Source organism: Grammomys surdaster, unplaced genomic scaffold (genome assembly GCF_004785775.1).
Source record: "Grammomys surdaster isolate TR1022 unplaced genomic scaffold, NIH_TR_1.0 127, whole genome shotgun sequence".
NCBI classification, from domain to species: Eukaryota; Metazoa; Chordata; class Mammalia; order Rodentia; family Muridae; genus Grammomys; species Grammomys surdaster.
In genome coordinates this window covers 5,416,986-5,436,751 of record NW_021604585.1, presented here as the reverse complement: position 1 = coordinate 5,436,751, position 19,766 = coordinate 5,416,986, and the positions used below count along the sequence as shown (strand labels likewise).

At 43.3% G+C, this 19,766-nt stretch overlaps 1 protein-coding gene across 1 annotated transcript in view; it reads right to left on the bottom strand.

Annotated features, from left to right (window-relative positions):
* The window catches only part of LOC114640748 (nesprin-2-like), a 154,360-nt gene that overhangs the window by 132,098 nt on the left and 2,496 nt on the right, over positions 1-19,766 (bottom strand). The window contains exons 2-8 of the mRNA XM_028789805.1: positions 19,110-19,432; positions 16,749-16,893; positions 15,057-15,275; positions 8,853-9,118; positions 6,823-6,991; positions 4,804-4,959; positions 1,773-1,913 (exon numbers count right to left, since the gene is read on the bottom strand). Of these exons, the coding sequence (XP_028645638.1) occupies positions 1,773-1,913; positions 4,804-4,959; positions 6,823-6,991; positions 8,853-9,118; positions 15,057-15,275; positions 16,749-16,893; positions 19,110-19,432 (1,419 nt within the window). The remainder of the gene's footprint in view (positions 1-1,772; positions 1,914-4,803; positions 4,960-6,822; positions 6,992-8,852; positions 9,119-15,056; positions 15,276-16,748; positions 16,894-19,109; positions 19,433-19,766) is intronic.

Here is a 19,766-nt window from a genome sequence, read left to right as displayed (position 1 = left end):
AAGCAAGAGAATTTCCTAAGATCAGGAATCTGGGGCCAGCCTGGATGACAGTGTGAATTCCATCTCCCAAAGCAAATACCAACAAAAATAGAAATTTAGATTTATCTGTCTGTGTATACATGCACACACACACACACACATACATACATACATGAATCCAGAAGACAACTTCAAGTGCAAAAATAAAATTAACAACAATGTCTATTGCATAGGAATTGGTAGAGTGTTGGAAAATTCTCAACACGCATTAGCATTTGACAACTACATTTGACTCAAACTAATAGGCTGAATTCAAATCAGAACATAAGTGGGCAGAGGGAGATTTCAAAGGTAAAAATTTTCAAGTCTTACCTAGTATTTGTATAATAACAAGCTTAGGAAAATCCAATCTGACTTGCTAGGTCTTGTTCCTTTGCTTAAGAACCAACACTGGCCAGGTGATGGTTGCACATACCTTTAATCTCGGCACTCAGGAGGCAGAGGCAGGCGGATCTGAGTTTGAGGCCAGCCTGGTCCAAAGAGTGAGTTCCAGGACAGGTAGAGCTACACAGAGAAACCCTGTCTCAAGAGAGGGGAGTGGGGGGAGGAGGAAGAGAGGGAGAGAGGGAGTGAAGAAAAAAAGAAGGAAAGAGGGGGGAGGGAAGGAAGGAAGAAAGAAACAGAGAGAGAGAGAGAGAGAGAGAGAGAGAGAGAGAGAGAGAGAGAGAAGGAATCAAGACTATGTCTCGATCCGATTTCGGAAGCCCCGATTAGAGGTCTTCCTAAAGTATAGATGGCAATACGAATTCACAGGCAGGTGTTAACTTAGGATGTGGAAGTAGAACAATGTTCATCTACACTTTTACCTAAGAAGTTATTTCCTAAGCAACTTCACAAGGGAAATAAGAGTAGAGTTTTTGTGTCCCCGTTTAACCTTGGCAGTCTAAAGAGAAACTTACTATTTCTCAGACCTAACCAATTCACTTTTTTTGTTTCAGTTTTCCCACAGAAAGCTCCTTACTGTCTCTTTATTTATGGGAATGCTATTTCCCAGACTATGGCAGTCAGGAGCCAGGGCGAGTGGCAGTGTAGCAAAAGCCGAGACTAATGCTTCTATGTACCTGAGCTTCCGTGCCTCTGTGGTGACCTCATCTCTGAGGCTCCAGTGATCTGTTCAGATGTGTGTGTGTGTGTCTGTCTATCTATCTATCTATCTATCTATCTATCTATCTATCTATCTATCTATCTATCTAGCTATCTATCTATCTATCTCTATATCTGTAGAGACAGGACCTCAGCCCATGCTGACTGCAAACTCCCTATGTATCCAGGGATGACCTTGATACCCGTTTCCACTCTCTGAGTCCTCTGACTACAGGCATGTGTCACATGCCCCGTTTCATGCTGTGCTGGGCCTCACACCCAGGGCTTTGTGTGTGCCAGACCAGCATTCTACCAAGTGAACTACATCCTTAGCCCCAGTTCTGGTTCTGGTTTTTTGTTGTTGTTGTTGTTTTTTTTTTTTTTTTGGTTTTTTGAGACAGGGTTTTTCTGTGTAGCCCTGGCTGTCCTGGCCTCGAACTCAGAAATCTGCCTGCCTCTGCCTCCCAAGTGCTGGGATTAAAGGCGTGCGCCACCACCACCCAGCAACCCAGTTCTGGTTCTTAAGAGTTTCATATCTTTCTAAAAGACTCATCTTGGGCTGACTGAGCCTAATTCCTGTCTGGGATACGGTGACAGGGGTGAGACAGACTATCATGTGCCGAGGCCACTTTAAGGGGTACATCAATTACCTTTTGGATTTCATGAGCCTCCTCAATGTTTCTGCTCTTCTGTTGCAGCATTTTTTCAATGCAACGAAGCCCGTTGTTAATTCTCTCTATTTTCCTCCTCATGACACTCGACGGTGAGCTCTTTGAGACTTCACTGCTCATCTGTGGCAAGGGAGAAAGTCACAGTTGGTTTGCAGTTTCAGTTTTCCACTCTAAATAGTACTCACTTTTTTGACTTGAAAATATTTTAACATGGGGTAGGGGGAGGGGCTACAAACCATACTGTAACACATTAGTGACAGGCCAGAGAAGCAGACTGGCCTATCTGTGTTGGTAGCTGTGTTTCCCGGTCTTTTCAATATAATCTAAAAGTAAGCTTATTTAAATAAATAAAATGTATGTTATATTCAGAAGTACTAGTGAGGGGGCTCTTTGAAGCATCAGATGATTAATAGGAAAGAATTTCTAAGAGAAAAGGCTTCCTTAGACAAGCTGAACTTTATAAGAAAAACGTTTACACAGCTCTGTGTTCAAAAAGATCAATTTTATTCTTAGGCCAATTTAAAACAAATGTAATCTTCATTTTCCTGTCCAGCTAGGTAAAACCTCCTCAGACTACTTCTTAAGGATGGAGAGCCCTGTTTTTGTCTCTGCTGTTTCTAGTGTGTTTCCCTAGCAACGAGGACTCTAGTCATGGAGCAAAACATTTTTTTTTTTAATCTAAATGATTTTCTTAAGAAAATAACTCATGCTAAGGAAGATTAAGAATATTGAATATATTGTTTTTCCAATGGTCTGGACAGTGTGTTTTCTTATTTTTTAAGCTACTGTTGATAAGTAGCCATAAGATATCCACATAATACTATACACACAAGCTGAGGCAGAAACTACCCCAGTGAAGATAAAGATGTATTTGTAGAAGCTGAAACCTGGGCTAATGGCTAACTCAGTGCCAATCCCACACACCAATGTGTTAGTAGAACTTGATCCTAGAAGCCTCCGGTTCCAGTGGCAAGCTCTTGTCATATAGTGAGCTGGTCATACCTTTGTATTATATTTTTATTTATAGACCACATATTATAATAACGATCATTATTTTAAAATATCAATTTAATATTTTAGCTTTATTTTATGTGTAAGAATATTTTGCCTCATGTATGTATCCATACCACGTGGGTGTCTGGTGCCTGAGGAGGCCAGAGGAAGGCATTAGATCCCTTGGAACTGGAGACAAAGATGGTTGTGAGCATCCATGTAGGCCCTAGGGAATGGACCAGGGTCTTCTGCAACAGCAGCAAGTGTTCTTAACCACTGAGCCATCTCTCTGGCCTCTAAACTCTCAGTTTAATCCTTTAAAAGTTATATTTTAAAAGTTAATTAATGTTTGCCTAGGTAATACAGTACCAAACAATGAGGTTGTCTGATATGGGCAGTGACTCTCTTGATTGAAATTCATACTACCATTTAGACACACAAGGCAAGATTACGATGCAGGGCAAGAAGCCATCTGAATTACAGACATGATACAGTATGGGGCTATGGCCTGGCCTCTTGTACTTCCTTGAGACTCATGACACGATAAAAATCAAATTCCACTTGTCACAAACATACATGTTCACAAGGGAAAACTTCATCCTTAAACATGAAAGACTATTTTATTATCAACTTGCTTTGTAGGGATTTTCACATAAAGTCATAAAAATAACACCGAGTTTCTCTCAAAATATTTGATAGTCTCAAAGAAAGAAATAATAACAAGCCTTGAGCAAAGTTCCAGTAAGTTAGTGTGTTAAATCAAAATATCTGTTCTAACATATTAGAAGATTGTGTGCTTTTTTCCATACAAACCACATGTTCTGAGAAATCGGCCACGGAATTAGTTAATGACACATGCTAGCATCTGAGGGGTTTGTTGTTTCCTTTGTTTGTCTCAACATACAACCCAAGCAGGCCTCCAGTACATGGCAATCTCCTGCCTCACCGTCTGGGGTGTTGACATTACAGGCATGAGCAATCATAGTCAGCACTAGTGTCTAAGTTTGAAATCTGATTTTTGTATGCATCTCCATTTTATAAGAAAAATCTATATAGCTCTATATATAGATTGGCTGTGTACAGTATAACTAACTGTATTCTCAGGCCACTCTAAAAACAAGGTAATCTTCACTTCTCTATTGTCCAGGCAAAACAACCTCTTCCCAGTAGCTACTTCTTAGCCCAGTTTTCCTCTGTGATGTTTCTAGCGTATGTTTCTAGTGGCAGTTTGTTTTACTTATCAAAAATATGAGAGCCCTAAGCTTTAAAGACAAAACATAAAATCCTCCTGTGGACACAGGACCAAACACAGTTTTGTTCTGTTGGTCTGAAATGTCTAATATAACTGTCTTGCTAGGTGCCCCTGTTTCCAGCACAACGGAACAATTCACACCCTCTCTTCAGACCTGCATGCTAAGGTGAAAAGTTTTTCCCAGGATGCTTTGTGAGAACTCCATCCACATCACCATTAAACAGACACCACACGCTGAAATGCTATCAAGTGAACAATGAAACCTATGTTTCTACTGCCCTTGGTTTTTCTTTCACTGTTTGGAGGAATATTTTTTAAAGCAAAATATTATACATGCCCCTAGTTCTTAAAGATCTTTAGAATAAATAATAATATAAAAACATAATAATAATAATAGCAAGCCAAGTTAAAGTAACACAAACTATTAAAATGTAAAGGGAGAAAACTAAGACAACCGGTGGAAAAAAAAATAAGACAGATGATCTGAAACTCTGGTACCTACGCAATTTATTCCTAACACCTTTATCTCACTACTCAATACATAAGCTCCATAAAACCAGGCAGAGCCGAAAGTAGAGAAATTAAAATTGACAATCAACAGATATTTCTTTATTTCCATTCACCCATCCTGATCAACAACAGCATTACATGTGTTCGCACACACACAAACACACCATCAAAACACACACATACACACATATACACACACCATCAAACTACACACATACACACACCATCAAACCACACACACACACCCCTCACTACCTTCTCGTCGGCATCTCCTAGGGCTCTCCTGCATTCTTCCACCTGGGATTCGATCTCTGCAGGGACTATGCTATACATCTCAGAATACTTGATGCGCAGTTTTTCCATAATGCTCTCGAAAGTCAGCTTGCCTTTCTGAAGAATGCTCCGCAGCTCCTAAAACCATCAACAGAGTCTCAATACTTACAGGACCTGGGGAAAAGTTTAGCCGTAAAGAAAAGGGAAAGCAGATTTCCAGGGTCCTCTGGATTTAAACAAGCCCGCTTTACATGACAAAACCTCCCTATTGATACAAGCAGATTAAGGCCTAGAGATACGAGGGTTTAGTCAGATGATTCTTTCTAATTTGTAAGAATCGAACTTGATAGTTCTTCATGGTGTCAGACTCTTGTGCCAGAAAGACATCAGAACAGACTCTGCTTCTCTGAGCGCCTGTAGGATTGACTGGATCTCAGCTAAAAAGTAACAAGTGGCCAGAAGTTTCAAAGAGGGTTTTTCCGTGTTGTTATTAACTTGTTGCTATTTCTACTTCTTCCTACATTATCATCATAATGAGTCAAGGCCACTGAGAGCCCCACGCTTGAAGCAAAAGTGTCTGTTTCATGCAATTAGACAGCCAGGCAGAGCCCCACTCCTTTCAAAAGGGAGGGTTCCAGTTCCTGGTAAAGAATGTAGGTCTCAGGAGATAAAAGCGCACTGAACAAATGGTCTATTGGCTGTGGCCTAGAAACAGAATCTGATCTGCGTTCTCCTGCAGCAATTATAAAGGAGAAACTCATCTGTTTGGGAAAGCTTCCCAAAGATTGAGTGGAAAACCTACTTATTGACTTTTCTGGGCCTTTGTGTCCTTTAGCTCTCTAGTGACTGCTGAGCAGCTCCAAGTCCCAGCCCCGAGGAAGAGTTCCCAGTCTCCACCCTGTGACATTACACCCTGCTCCTGGTCTCCATCCTCAGCTGACTGACACGCCTAGAAAGGGAAAGTCAAAGAGCAATGTGGTGCAGTCATCTGTGGGGCGGGCTCCTGTTCTTCCCACCCAGGTGGATGCCAGGTCTTAGTCCACGACTACTGACTGAGACAATGGCTTCTCCACAGAGAAAACAGAGTGAAGGTAGGCTTCCCTTTTCAACACTGATCACCAAGAGCTTTGTGGTTAACAAAAGCGTGAGACTTTGCATAGAATCCCCATAGTCAGGGCCGGAGAGGCTGTTCGGTGGTTAAGAGTACTAGCAGCACTCTGACCTTATCTTAGAGAGGTCATAGGTTCAGTTTCCAGCACCCACATGGTGGCTCACAACCACCCATTACTCCACTTCCAGGGCATCCCACCCTCTCTTCTAGCAGTCATGGCACCAGGCACACATGTGGTGTGCACACATGCATACATTTAGGCAAAACATTCACATACATAAAATATTAAATTAAATCTTTAAAAATTAAATTAAAACAAAATTTTAAAAGTTCCCATAGTCATTTTTGTACGGAGAACAGGAGGAAAGGTCACCCTGAAGAAACGAGCTCTCAAGGTGATCCTCCATGTGCACATGCCACCTCTCAGAGCTGAGATGTCATGTCCAAACACAAGACATAGTCCTCCTCTGTGGGCAGAGGCCTCTGGTTGCCAAACACATTGGAAACACAGTTGATAGTTGGGCTGGCAAGTTCAGAGTCGCCTGTCTCCCAGCACGACTCCAATTCCACTCCATTTTCTAGTCATGCTCGTCCTCCCCTGACTCAGCACACAGTGTGCCGCCTGTCCTCCCCTGGCTCAGCACACAGTGTGCCACCTGTCCTCCCCTGGCTCAGCACACAGTGTGCCACCTGTCCTCCCCTGACTCAGCACACAGTGTGCCACCTGTCCTCCCCTGACTCAGCACACAGTGTGCCACCTGTGCACCTATCTCCCTGTCCCCCGGGACCACCCTTCCAACTCTAGCTAATGAGTTATCTCTCCACAGGACTCCAACAGAAGATTGTGGACCAGTCTCAGCCACATACACGAACTCTTCCCTCTTGCTTACCTCAAACTGTTCTGCTCTTTCTGGATGGCCTTCCAATGCCAAGTTTGGGAGAGAAGTTGAGATATGTTCAAATAAACGCTTCACATCTTTTATTTCCTTTATGAAAGAATGCCGTGTCTGGATCTCGGTCTGGACCAGGTCCTTATTCTTTTGAGCTGTCTGAAGAAGCCTGAAATTATGTCAAAATAAAATTCATAAAGAATTCACAAAAGAACATCTCCCCGCCCCCAGCAGAAAAGTACCAGTTTTGGCTGATTTATTGTCAAACATATATCAAATGCAGTCAATCAACAGTGTCCCCCAAACTCTCAGTCTCAAGTATCTGCATATTCCAACTACCATCTCCAGCTTCCATCTGTCCCACATGATCCCAGATGAAGTGACAAGTGTCATCAGCTGTGGGTGGGCTCTTTAGAACAGACGACCCCACCAGCTCACTTCTCTTCAGCTGACCCATTTCCTGAAGGGGCAATTGTGTGCGTGGTGGTGGGGTCTTTGCCGAGAACTATTTGGTATCTGTCGTGTGATAACACAACAGAAATCTATACTTGGTCTCTGCTCTCCAGGTCTGAGATGGGACACTTCTTGATTTCCTTACAGAAAGGAATACAAAAAGTCACTTGTTCGATTTTCTCTTTTTGAAATGGGGCTTCACTATGTAGCCCCGACTAGCCTTGAATTTACTGTGATCCTGTTCTTTCGACCCCATAAATGCTGGGGTTAAGGTGTGTGTCACCACACCTGGCAGAAACTGTTTTCACACTTGACCGAAGGCCTTGTTCCTGAGACAGAGCTCTTGCACTAAGAGCAAGTCTCTTGATGGACTCCTGGATAGCCCCCCAGGTGAGAGTTACCCATGACTGGAGGGCTGGGGCCATCTACCTCAGCCTTTCCTACCTCTGTCCTCCCAATCCCTAGAGAGGGGAGATGGACTGAAGGCTGAGTTGACCACGTTTGCTTAACTGGTCAATGTAGCCCCGGAAGCCTGGAAACAGATAAGCTCAGAGTGCCCAGACTGCTAAACCAGAGAAGTACCACAGGGCGGTGTGTCATGGAGGCCAGGGAAGCTGTTCCATTCCCACCCCGTTCACACACTCATCTTTCCACATTGTTCTTCATTTGTATTCTTTATTATATCTTCCATTGATGAGTCAGTAAACCTAAGTGTTTCCCCGAGTTCTGTGAGCCACTGAGGAAGGTTCTGGAGGGAGTTCCAGTAGCCAGACAGAAGCACGAGTGATATCCCACAACTCGTGGTTGTCACCGGAAGCAGGGAAGCTTTGTGAGATGGAATGGGCAGTTAGATCCCATCAGGACTGCAGAGACCAAGTGGATGTCAGCTGAGAAACGCTTGGTGAGTGTGGGAAAAGAAGACCCTCGCCATGGGATGGAGGTGTCGAGTGACCAAGACCGAAGAGGGACCTGCTGCTTTCCTCCTGCCACGAGCATACCCACTGCTGTGGCTTTCACAATAAACCCCACGGAATTAGACAGGACTTAAAGGATCTTTAAAGGGGTTTGCTTAAACATAATATACCGTATCAACATCATATATACATTATACAGGTATATTTTCAACTTGACATTGAATGACATAGGAGACAGAAATAATCCACTGATCAGTGACTCAGCAGATCACAGTACAGTGTCAGGCACTAAAATGTCAATAATCACAGTGAGAGGTAAGGGAGAAAGTGACTGTTTTCTCTGCCGCATGGTGAGAGTAAAGTTGACTTTCACATTGGTCTTTATAATTCCCCACAATCGAAATTTCCTACTTCCAGTAGGTATTACTAAAATGCAAAACAGTATACACCTGAGGAAAAAATTCTGCAAGCTACTCACACAGTAAAATCAAGATGGAAAATGTGTATGTTTCCATTATAATCATTCACTTCTTCCACCCCCTTGTTTGTACCCATTGGCGATGATTCTGTTGTAGTGTTTGCTATTATCCACTTTTTTTTAAAAATTTTGAACAGAAGCCATCAGATCACTTCCTTAATAATCAATCTCTTTATAAATCTCACCTGTTGCACCGTTCTTGCATAGACCTAATCTCCTGAAGTGCCGGGATGGTTTCCACAGCCTCAGTGCCTTCGGGAATGTTCTGGATACTCCTTACACGCTGTAGAAGCAGGGCCAGCAGCAGCTGCTGCTTCTCCACGCTCTCCTCGTGTTGGCTTAGAGAGTCCAACAGCTGGCAGAGTTCCTCTGTGGGAGCTGCGTCCTTTGTTTTGGAAATTTCTGGGAGGTCCTCCTGAAGATTCTCTAGAATTATTGCTTCTCGTTCAATCTAATTGAATGAGTGACAACAAAGAGAAAGCAGGAAGATTTTGAGATCTACCTGGCGGGTACTTTCTTTTTTAAATATCTGCTCTCTTTAAAGCATTCCTAATGCCTAATCTGGTTCAAAATCATTCATTACTTGCTCAACATAGCTGGGAACATCAGTCTTCTACGATCATGGATCCTGTAGCTCCCAGCTGCTGCGCATGTAGCTGTGAGATTCCGATGAGGAAATGCTATTGTGAACGGGCTGGGAAAAAGCTATTGACTAGAGTGATTTATTTCCCCTTGAGGCTTCAGTTGGTTTGCAGGGTGTTCCCACGAGGCCTACACGTGGTGGTTGGAATGGCCCCACCATAAGGGGCTGGGCTACTGCTGGATGTGGAAATTTTCCTACAAGTCTCTTTGACTTTGCTGTGAACGTCTATATCATGCTGTAAAACTGAGCCTGGCAATTCATTGTGAACCTGATGACTTCCAAAGGGAGAGCCACCAGAATTACCGAACCAGCTGTGCTTACCAACCACCGGTGTGTAAAAAACGTAGAAATGTGTAACTTATTACAATGCCTACCTAGAAACTAGGAATTCCACCAGCCTGGACTCAGAAGAAAGACTTGGCAGACAGCCTCAAAGGCTCCTGAATAAGGTAGCTCTTCGCTCCCCACCCCCAAGCCTTGGGTCCATCCCCTTTAGCTATAAGACTCATTTCTATCATTCTGCCCTCCTGTCGCTATGTTCAAACAGTGGCCCATCTTGCCACTATAAAATACCACATCAGACAACTGCACGTACATTATGCAGATTGACATGGTGAGCAAGGCCCTGGGTGTGTACCAGAAGGTGAGAATAAAACCTATGAAGGAAGATGCAAGAGCCCCAACATCAATTATTATAAGCTCCCAGAGTCCCCAAAGCCTAAGGCATACTTCTTCACCAGTGTGAAGGTCAAGTTGGTCATCTTTTAATGGCCAACAGAGATGCCACGGGACGGGGATTCTTGCATTGTGGAAGTAATATATGTTACACTTAAGTCTACTGCTCAAATCCATTAGCAATGATGCTTCTAATATTTTCTGGGGGGGGGGGGATGAGCCACAGCATCAGGAACAGGATGTAGTATCTGCTGATCTGTCTTGGGTTCCATGAAAAAGTGGGGTCCCCAGTTCCTATAATAGACCTGGTACAGAGGAGACCGTCCCCTCCCTAGGAAACTCATCTACAGAGTATGTGGTTCCCACCATCTCAAACCACGATACGACTAGAAATCCTGGTTCCCAGGCAGAGCTACATCTGGACTAGAGAATGAGATAGACCATTTCACACCTCCCTGCTTAAAAACAGCATGCTAATAAAGGAACTACAACCTGGACAGGAGACTAATAGTAGAGCCAAGATTTCTAAAGTTATTGGGGTTGAAAGAATCTTGTCTGAAACCCAGAATGCAGTGGGGTGTCACTTGGTGCGGTGGCCACAAATGAACAAATGGATGACCCCAAGGTGTATAAAACAGTCAGCTTCCCAGGCCTTTTCTGTTTCAGTCTCCTTCCTCTCATCTGGTATCACTTTCCAAAATCAACCACCTGCTGGGGAGCCCACTCTCAGCTGCAATGTTGCTGTAAGGCTGGGACTGAGACTGAAGCCCCAGAGAGAATGCATCTGCTGGCAGCCAGGCAAACAAACGCTCAATGTGTGAATGGGCCACTGCCACCCAGCCACCCAACAGCATCCTGCTCAGGGACAAAAATGAACACCAAGGGCACAGGGGGTGTTCAGCGATGTTGGAAGGGCGCTACATTTTTATTTTGTTGCTAGTCGTGTGGCTACATGCATTAATCAAAACTCAGCAAGCTTCATGCTGAACTAATAAAGAAAGTCCCCAAGCCAGGAAAACAGTCAGAATAATAGGTACTGGCCCTTGTCCTTGGAAAAGTCTCTGCAACTCTCTGGTGACGTTCCTTGGACACAAAATCCTAATAAAACCCTTTGTAAAATTTCAGGTTCATCGTAGAGGTGAAGAGGACGAAGAACCACAGTAATACACAAGCACATGCACGCACACACACACCCGCACCATTTGCATGCATGCACGACACACTCACACATTCATGCATGCACGTGCGTGCACACACACACACACACACACACACACACACACTGTAAAGGAAAATGAAACTCATGGGACCTGAAGAAACAGGAAAGAATGAGGAACCGGTGTTAGGACCCAACAGTATGAGATGAAGCCGGCTTCCTATCCCCACCTCAAAAGCAGTCACTTTGCCCCAGCACTTGAGGCCCCATCGCAACGAGGCCGCCAGAGCATAAAACCATTATTCTAAAAGTCAGTTGTCCTAGCTTCCTCTCTGTTGCTGCGATAAAAACACTCTGACCAAAACCAACCTGGGGAAGGAACGGGTTTGTTTTGTCTTACACATAAAGGACCACAGTCCATCACTGAAGGAAGTCAGGGCAGGAAACTACGCTGCTTCCTCATGCTCTCTCTGACTCTCTCCTGAGCTCATCTTCAGCCAGCTTCCTGACACAGCCAGGGCCTCAGCGGGCTGGCCTAGGCCTTCCCCCATCAATACCAATCAAGACAGTCGCTTACAGACACCATCACATCCAATCTGATCTGAAAAATTCCTCCGCTGAGGCTTACTCAGACGATGAGGCTGTGTGAAGTGGGCGGCTGGAGCTAACTAGGACATCAATAATGATATCAAGTACATTCTGCCTAAAAAAAATAAAGTGGTTTGTTGAAAGAGAAACAGTCAAATCAAAAGGTAGATTGAGTTTTAATTTGAAAATTTTAAGACGAACGTTTAAGTTTCTAAAAAAAAAAATCTTCCTACTCAAATTGTTTATTCCATAAAGATAGAGAATGACTATATTACAATAGTTCAAAGCAGATGGTCTTTACTGGCCAGTTATTGTATGGTTAACATTGACTGTCTACTTGACCGGATCTGGAAGCATCAGAGACAAGCTTCTAGCCATGCCTATGAGGGTTTATCTAGCTTACACTAGTTGATTGAGGTGGGAAGTCCCATGATGAGCATGTAGCACCATTCCCTGGGCTGGGGTCTTAGGTCTAGCTGAGTGCCAGCATTCATCACTGTCCTCTTCCTGACTAATACTATGATGTCACCTGCCTCAAGCTCCTGCCGTCAGGACCCATGGCAGACTGTACTTGTGCACCCTGAGCCCAAATCAACCCTTTCTTCCCTTAAGTTGCTTTTGTCAAAGTGTTTTATCACAGTGATGCAAAGGCACCAGCAGTGCTAGCGGGGTCTTCCGTGGCTAGGTCATATGTAGATACAGGAATGTATCTATATAATGTAGGTACCATTTTTAAAGCTTCAGTAAGATCATATAACAGGCCAGGGCTGCAGTTCAGTGGCAGAATGCTCTCCCAGCATGGACAAAGTTCTTGGTTTGCTCTCTAGTAACACACACATTCATTCCGATACCCACAACCCACACCATCATACATCAACTGACACACACAGACAACCCTTACCCTAGTCACTTAGTGATTAAACACACGTGTAAGTTTCAGTCCTCTTTTGTCACCTGTGAACTTGGGCATGTCACTCAGTATTATTGAGTCCCATTGACTTCATGTATTGTTGCTAAAACTCTTTCTCTGGAGTGGGGGATGTGAACATGTACCCCCCCCCCCCGTCCTCCCATCCCCATCAGGTTCTAAGAAAAACCCCTTTCTCCTGAAGTCCCAATGACAAATCAAAGTACAGTTCCACAGGAATTCACCCTGGGCACCCAGTGAGTTTACTGGGCTTACTTACAGAGAATGTGTGAAGGATTACTGACAGGAAACTGGCTGACTCCAAAGCAGCTGGTGCTGAAAAGGCTTCACCCTGCCTGGAGGACGGCTTCAGGATTCCCACACACATGGAGCCCCTTCCCCTAGTCTTCCCTGCCTACACACTCTAGCTCCTCCTCTAGACCCTGAGGGCACAGGTAGTTAGGGTAGAAAAACACAGAGAGGAGTGCCTGAGTGCACTAGTATGGGTTAAATGGCCCTCTCTGCACTTGTTCTTTCTAGGCAGGAATGTCAACAGCCGCACCTTTTCCTTCCAGGAGGGAATCCCAACATGCCACTGGCAAACCAGAAATGGCTTCTAGCAAAGAGCCCAGCTCCCCCATGTTGATGGCTCGGCAGCCTGGCTGAGGTTCGTCCTTTACACAGATGCAAGAGCTAGGCCAGGCACACCGAGTGCTCTCTTCAGTCGCTGTATTGCTGTTATTACATGGTTTGATTTGTGCTGGCCTTTGGGGGAAAAGTACAGTTGTTGGGCTGGGAGTGGAGTTTGGTTGGTAGGAATGCTTGCTCTATGCACAAAGCCCAGGTATGGTAACACCCATCTGTAATCCCAGCGCTTGGGAGGTACAGGCAGAAAGATCAGAAGTGTAAGGTCATCCTCAGTGGCATAACAAGTTTGTGGTGAGCCGGAGTTCAGGAAGCTTTGTGTAAAAACATTATTTTGACTAGATTCTGGTCTAATGTTTGTTTGAGTAATTAGCAAGAATTACATGAGTAATACAGAAATTAATATGATATGACTTTAACTGGCTATAAAAGAGCAGTGTGGTAAAAACAGTAAAAGCTTAGACTCTGCCAAGGTCTGGTTCTGAACAAGCACTCTCCCTCAACAAGTACCTACTGACTGCACACTAGGGACAAGGTATGGCTGGGCTGCCAGGTTATAACTGTAAGGAAGACCCCTTAGCCTGCATTCAGTGACCCACAGGAGCTTGCCACAGTCAGTGTGCAGTTGGGGCTCTTAGGCCACTACTTAGAAAAGAAGAAGTATTAATCAGAGCCTCAGTTTCTCTAAGTATCAAATGGTAAAGGCAGTAACTTCCTAAGCTCAAGGCAAGGCAGAAGCACATGTCTGAACTAGTTTCTCGGACCGGTGTAGAGGCTCAGTGATCGCTGTCATTGTGGACAGGCAGGGACTCTCAGCAGTCCGAATGATTGACAGTGTCTGAGAGTTTAACCAGCCAAGAGACTGTTCACTGATTAAGCCCCACCAGCACCACTGAAATGACACTGATTTCAAGAATATTAAGTTCTAAGCAGGTTAACGGGACAGTGGTGACCGTGGGTGATCGCCCACCAATTAAGTTCACACTCGTTACATTTCCATCCTCAGAAAATTCACCAGAAATTTTGAAATGAAGAAAAGAGAATTTCAACTCGTGTTCTGATCTGTACCTCATTTATCCATGGCACTATTAACAAAAGATAAGAAAGATGAACAAATACCATGACCTCCTATGATTTTTCATTTTCTTTTTAATATATGTAATGCACAAGTCCTGAACCATGCCTAAGCTATCATCTGGGACTGAGAGATGTCAGAGAGGTCTTCTTTGAGACACTTTTTAGAAAGCATAGAATTTCATCTTTTTAAGCCCACACTTGACTACCACAACTAATTTCCATTCTTAACAATTGGAGCTGATTTCCAATTAGTCAGTTATCGTGTATATGACTCAGTTCTAACCTTTACTGTAATGAATGCAAAGGCAGTTATTTTTAAGGATGAACTCATCTTCACAATGAGGATTTTAAAGCTTCACCCGGCAAGTACTCACCTCTTTAGTAAGAATTATCTGAGGGGTAACAAGCTGGCTTAGCGGCTCAAAGTGCTTGCTGTGCAAACCCAGACACCTGGGTTTGATCCCCAGAACCATGTAAAGATGGAGGGAGAGCACGGACTCCAGGCAGAATTATAGGATACCTAAGAAAATGCCACTACTACGAAAGAAGCTGAAGAATTTCTCAGGGGCTTTTCACAAGCCTGACCTGGACAAGTTCACAAGTAGCGTCTATTTGATGTACAGATGAAAGGCGGAGAATGGCATGAAGAGGTGGCAGCCTCGTGCGAGCCGCAGGGTTTGCCTGTTGGAAGGACTCACCTCCTCACTGATGAACTTCCACTCTCTCTTCAGTTCTCCACTCCACTGCTGCCACTCTCTGGCGGTGTCCAGCAAACTCAGCCATTTCTCCCACAGAGCAGAGGCCACTCCAAGCACACGCACTGCGTCGTTCTCTGTGCACCTGCAGCTCAGGTGTCTGAGGACCTGACGGAGTTTCACTAGGTCTTCTTTGGTTGACAGGAGATTTGATGTTAGCGCCTTATAAGAGAAAATAATATGAATGACCAACATCTATAATCTTTTCTGAAATGTCACTCTGAAGTCTGGCACAGTTAAGGATATACTTTTTTTTTTAAATGTTATGTCTCAGTAGGTAGTCCTGACTGGTCTTAAACTCAGAGATCCTCCTGTCTCTGCTTCCAGAGCACTGAAATTAAAGGTGTGTGACACCATACTCGCCAGCCAGTTAATGATTTTAATATTCTTCAACTATGACCAGATCCACCTTCTTTGAAAGTCACTTAGTGCCAGGGAGAGAATGACTTACATATTACATTCTGCAGGAACTTGGGGTGAGTATTGGGAGGGGTGTGGAACTCATAACCCAAAAGCAAACTTTTTAGAGTTAGAAAAGATTCTCAAAGGTAAATATTTTGCGAGGTCATTTACACAGTGTTTGCTGTATCATCCAGCAATGCAGTATTTGGGAGTTCTTTCTGTGTTTGCTCAGTTTCTTTTTGGTGGTGGAATGGTCTCATCTGAATCACAATGACAAGTCAGAAGCAATGGCACCTACCTGTAATCCCAGCACTCAGAAGGCAAAGGCAGAGAGATTACAAGTTCAAGATCAGTTATGTGGCACGACTCTGCCTCAAAAATAAATAAATAAAAAAGTAACTAAGAAACCCAAATCAGGGCTGGAGGGATGGCTCAGTGGTTAAGAGCACTGACTGCTCTTCCAGAGGTTCTGAGTTCAATTCCCAGCAACCACATGGTGGCTCAGAACCATTTGTAATGGCATCTGATACCTTCTGGTGTGTCTGAAGACAGCTACAGTGTACTCACATGAAATAATACACAAATCTTAAAAAAAAGAAAGACAGAAAGGAAGGAAGGAAGGAAGGAAGGAAGGAAGGAAGGAAGGAAGGAAGGAAGGAAGAAAGAGAAACCGAAAGCATAATAATAGAGCACCACTAATTTTAATAGATGAAAATAGGCAAAAATCAGTTGTTTTACAAGCTGAGGATGTTCTCATGTTGTAGAGTGCTTGTCTACTGTGTGTACAAAAACAAACAAACAAACAAACAAAACAACTTTAAAGTAAAACCAGGTATGTAGGCTCATGCCTGCGACCTCATGAGGTAGAAGAGTAGAGTCAGGAGAAACTTAGGATAAAGAGACTCTGTCTCATTAGCAATGGTATAGGAAATGATCAAAACTGGACAGATGTGGTGACTGTTCTGTCACGGATCTAGTAGCATGCCTCAAAACATAAGAAAAGGGAAGGTTTAGAAAGGTGGTCCACAGGGCAGGATGCTGAGGGGGTGGGGACTGCACTGTGGATCTGATCAACTGAAGGGGTCAGATCATCTTCCCACCTCAGCCTCCAGTTGGGACACTTTCATGGGTGTTTGAAGACTCCCGTGTGTTATAGCTGAGCTGTGCCCTCTGATGTCACCTGTTTGTTCTCCTGGGTCTTGACACAGACTATCCACAAACTGATGATGTTACCTTGCTCTGTTCCAGGCGGGCTAAAGCTTCTTTGTAAGACCTGGGCAATGGGGCTACGGACTGTCCAAGATCTGTCTCCATTTTCCTGAGCCGAGAGCAAATTTCTTCTTTCATTTTTCTATAGCATTTGTAATTCTCCAGGCACCTGAAGAAGCAATTAGAAAAAAAAAATAAATTTTTCCTATTAATGTATCTCTATACATACACACATAAAGGGTTTTTGTTTTGTTTTGTCATTCAAGGAATTTAAACATTTTTATTGACTACTCATCCCCAAAAGCATCTATCGATGGCTTTAAACAGACAGATACAGTTATCCACAAAACACTAAGTTAGGCAGGCAAGCAGACAGACTACAGACTTGTAGAGAGAGAGGGAGGAAGGGAGAGAGAAAGGAACAGGGAGAAGGAGAGGGAGGTAGAAAGAGAGAGAGAGAGAGAGAGAGAGAGAGAGAGAGAGAGAGAGAGAGAAAGAGATTGAGTTTTTTCATGCACTACCAATCATCTGCCAGTAGGCTGAATTTTGGGAGAAAGCCATGTAACCTTAAAACTGTCCCAATGTCCACATTTGGATTCATATGTTCAGCTGTGTGTTTTAGAGAGTTAATCTCAAATATAAAGAACTTACCAAAACCAGGATAAAATCATTGTGTAGTAAAAGCCTTTTATACATAATTGCATTAGTTAAAACAGCAAAAAGGCAATCTAACAAAAAAACACGATTATGCAAGTAACAACAAGTCATCCCAGAGTTGTATCTACGGATTGTGATTACTATCATAAAATGTTTGTCAGGACGAGGAAAAAGATGAATGTTATATAGTAAAAAAAAATTGAAGCAAGATAGTTTATATTTAATTGTGATATATTTTTAAAAGCACTATAAAATTATATACACGAAGTAGGTGCTGCCTAAGTCCTCCAATCCTCCAGTGAGAACAGTTTACACTTCTATTTTCAGGAGCTAGTGTGTAGTTCAGCAGGAGAGCACTGCTCAACACACGTGTGACCTTGTGTTTACTCCCTAGGAAAAAAACTAAAAAAACTAACAAATAACTTAAGAACTCTCACAGCTCACCTGGCGGTGGTGGCGCACACCTTTAATCCCAGCACTTGGGAGGCAGAGACAGGCGGATTTCTGAGTTCGAGGCCAGCCTGGTCCACAGAGTGAGTTCCAGGACAGCCAGGGCTATACAGAGAAACCCTGTCTTGAAAAAAAAAAGAACTCTCATAGCTGAAATTCTAGCATTCACACTCAGGAAGCAGAGTCAGAGGGCCTGACTGACTTAAGTTTGAGGCTACTCTAGTCTACATAGTGAGATTGAGGCAAGATAGTAGTTTCAAAACAACAATAAAAACAAAAAAACACACACTACACTTTGAGTGTGTGCATATGTGTATGTGTGTGAGCCACTTCACCACCAGACTCTTATTCTGTATGCGTACAAGGTATGTACCCACATCTGAACAGAGGAGCCTGCTTCCCCACATGCATGGTGACTTGCTCTCTTATTCTCTATCTTTCCTCTTGAGACAGGGCCCTTCATTGAACCTGGAGCTAGGCTGGCTGCCCCTGTAGATCTAGGATTACAGGTACATGAAGAGGCTATGCCCAAGTTTTTGCATGAGTTCTGGGGATTTGAACTTGGGTCCTCATGTTTGCAAACCTTACACACTGAGCCATCTTCCAGCCCACCCTTATTTTTAATGACTAGTGTTAGCAAGGAGCGGGGACAACTAGAATATGTACCTGGTTTAGTGGAAATTAGTGGGTGATTTAATGTTAGGAGTTGCAGCCCCTTGATCTGGGCTATCACACTCTTACATAACCAAGGGAGGCTCTTGTACTTCAACATGTTCCTCGAAGCACTGTGGTTTAATGCAAGAACTAGAAACTCAAATGTCCATCAATAAGGGAGTGTGGAACAGACAAGAGTGTGACTAAACCTTATGATCAAAGAGATGAACTTAAAAAAATATGTTTCAAGTTAGAGAATGACAGAATAAAGATTTTAAGAACAGGACATAAATACAGCAAGAATACAATAATAAAAAAAATTATTTCCTAGTGAAAGGGAGGAGGAGCTCATGAGAAAATTCAAGTTAATGAGGTTTACTTTGGACACTTTGGGTGTAAAGGCGTTTGTCTTGTCTTCATCCCTTATATCTACACACTTATATATAGTATTATTATGTGTATCAAATACTAAACAAGAAGGAATTAAAATATAATGAAACACTTAGCATGGTTTTCTTTGGTGACTTTTTAAACTTTCCCACATTCAAATTTCCTCTGATATGCATATTAATTATAAAGACAAATAAAATGATATTCTGTTACTCAAAAGTATGGGCGACCTACCTTTCTTCCTCAGCTTCCTGGGATTCCAGCCCTGCCTTCAGAGCTGAATTGTAAGCCACTAGTGCTTGTAAAGTACAGTGGAGTTGCTCTTTGGCCTCAGGGCTGGAGATAGCCCCCAATGTCTCGCTAAGGCTCTGTAAATCAGCTGCTACCGATTGCAATTCCTCGTGTTTACGGCGCGCCAGCTCCAGGGACTTTTTGGGATTGTGAAGGTCTACTCTGTATGATAAAAGCATGGCTTCCAGGGACGTGATGATCCTCACTGCGCTGGTGACTAACTCGCCATAGCGGGTTGCACTTTCATAGGCATCGTCCAGGACATTCTGGTGAATTGAAGATCAAACACGGTCATATAATTTCCCAACTTGTTATCCTCAAATATGGTGCATTCACTGATTCTCTGAGTCTCAGGGGAGCTGATTTCCTGTTCTTATAGGTTTTACAGCATTACATTAATATTTAAGAATGAGTAGCTAAAAAAATTGTCCTATTTTCAAAGAAATCTATTTAAATTTAAAATAGCATCTCATAATCTTGCTGGTCAGTATATAATTCCTATTTTGGGATCCTTCCACAGGCTATGAAATGAATGAAGCATTGCATATAATGTCTATAACTGTAATATCTATGGACAAGTGAAAATAGCCACAAAAAGTC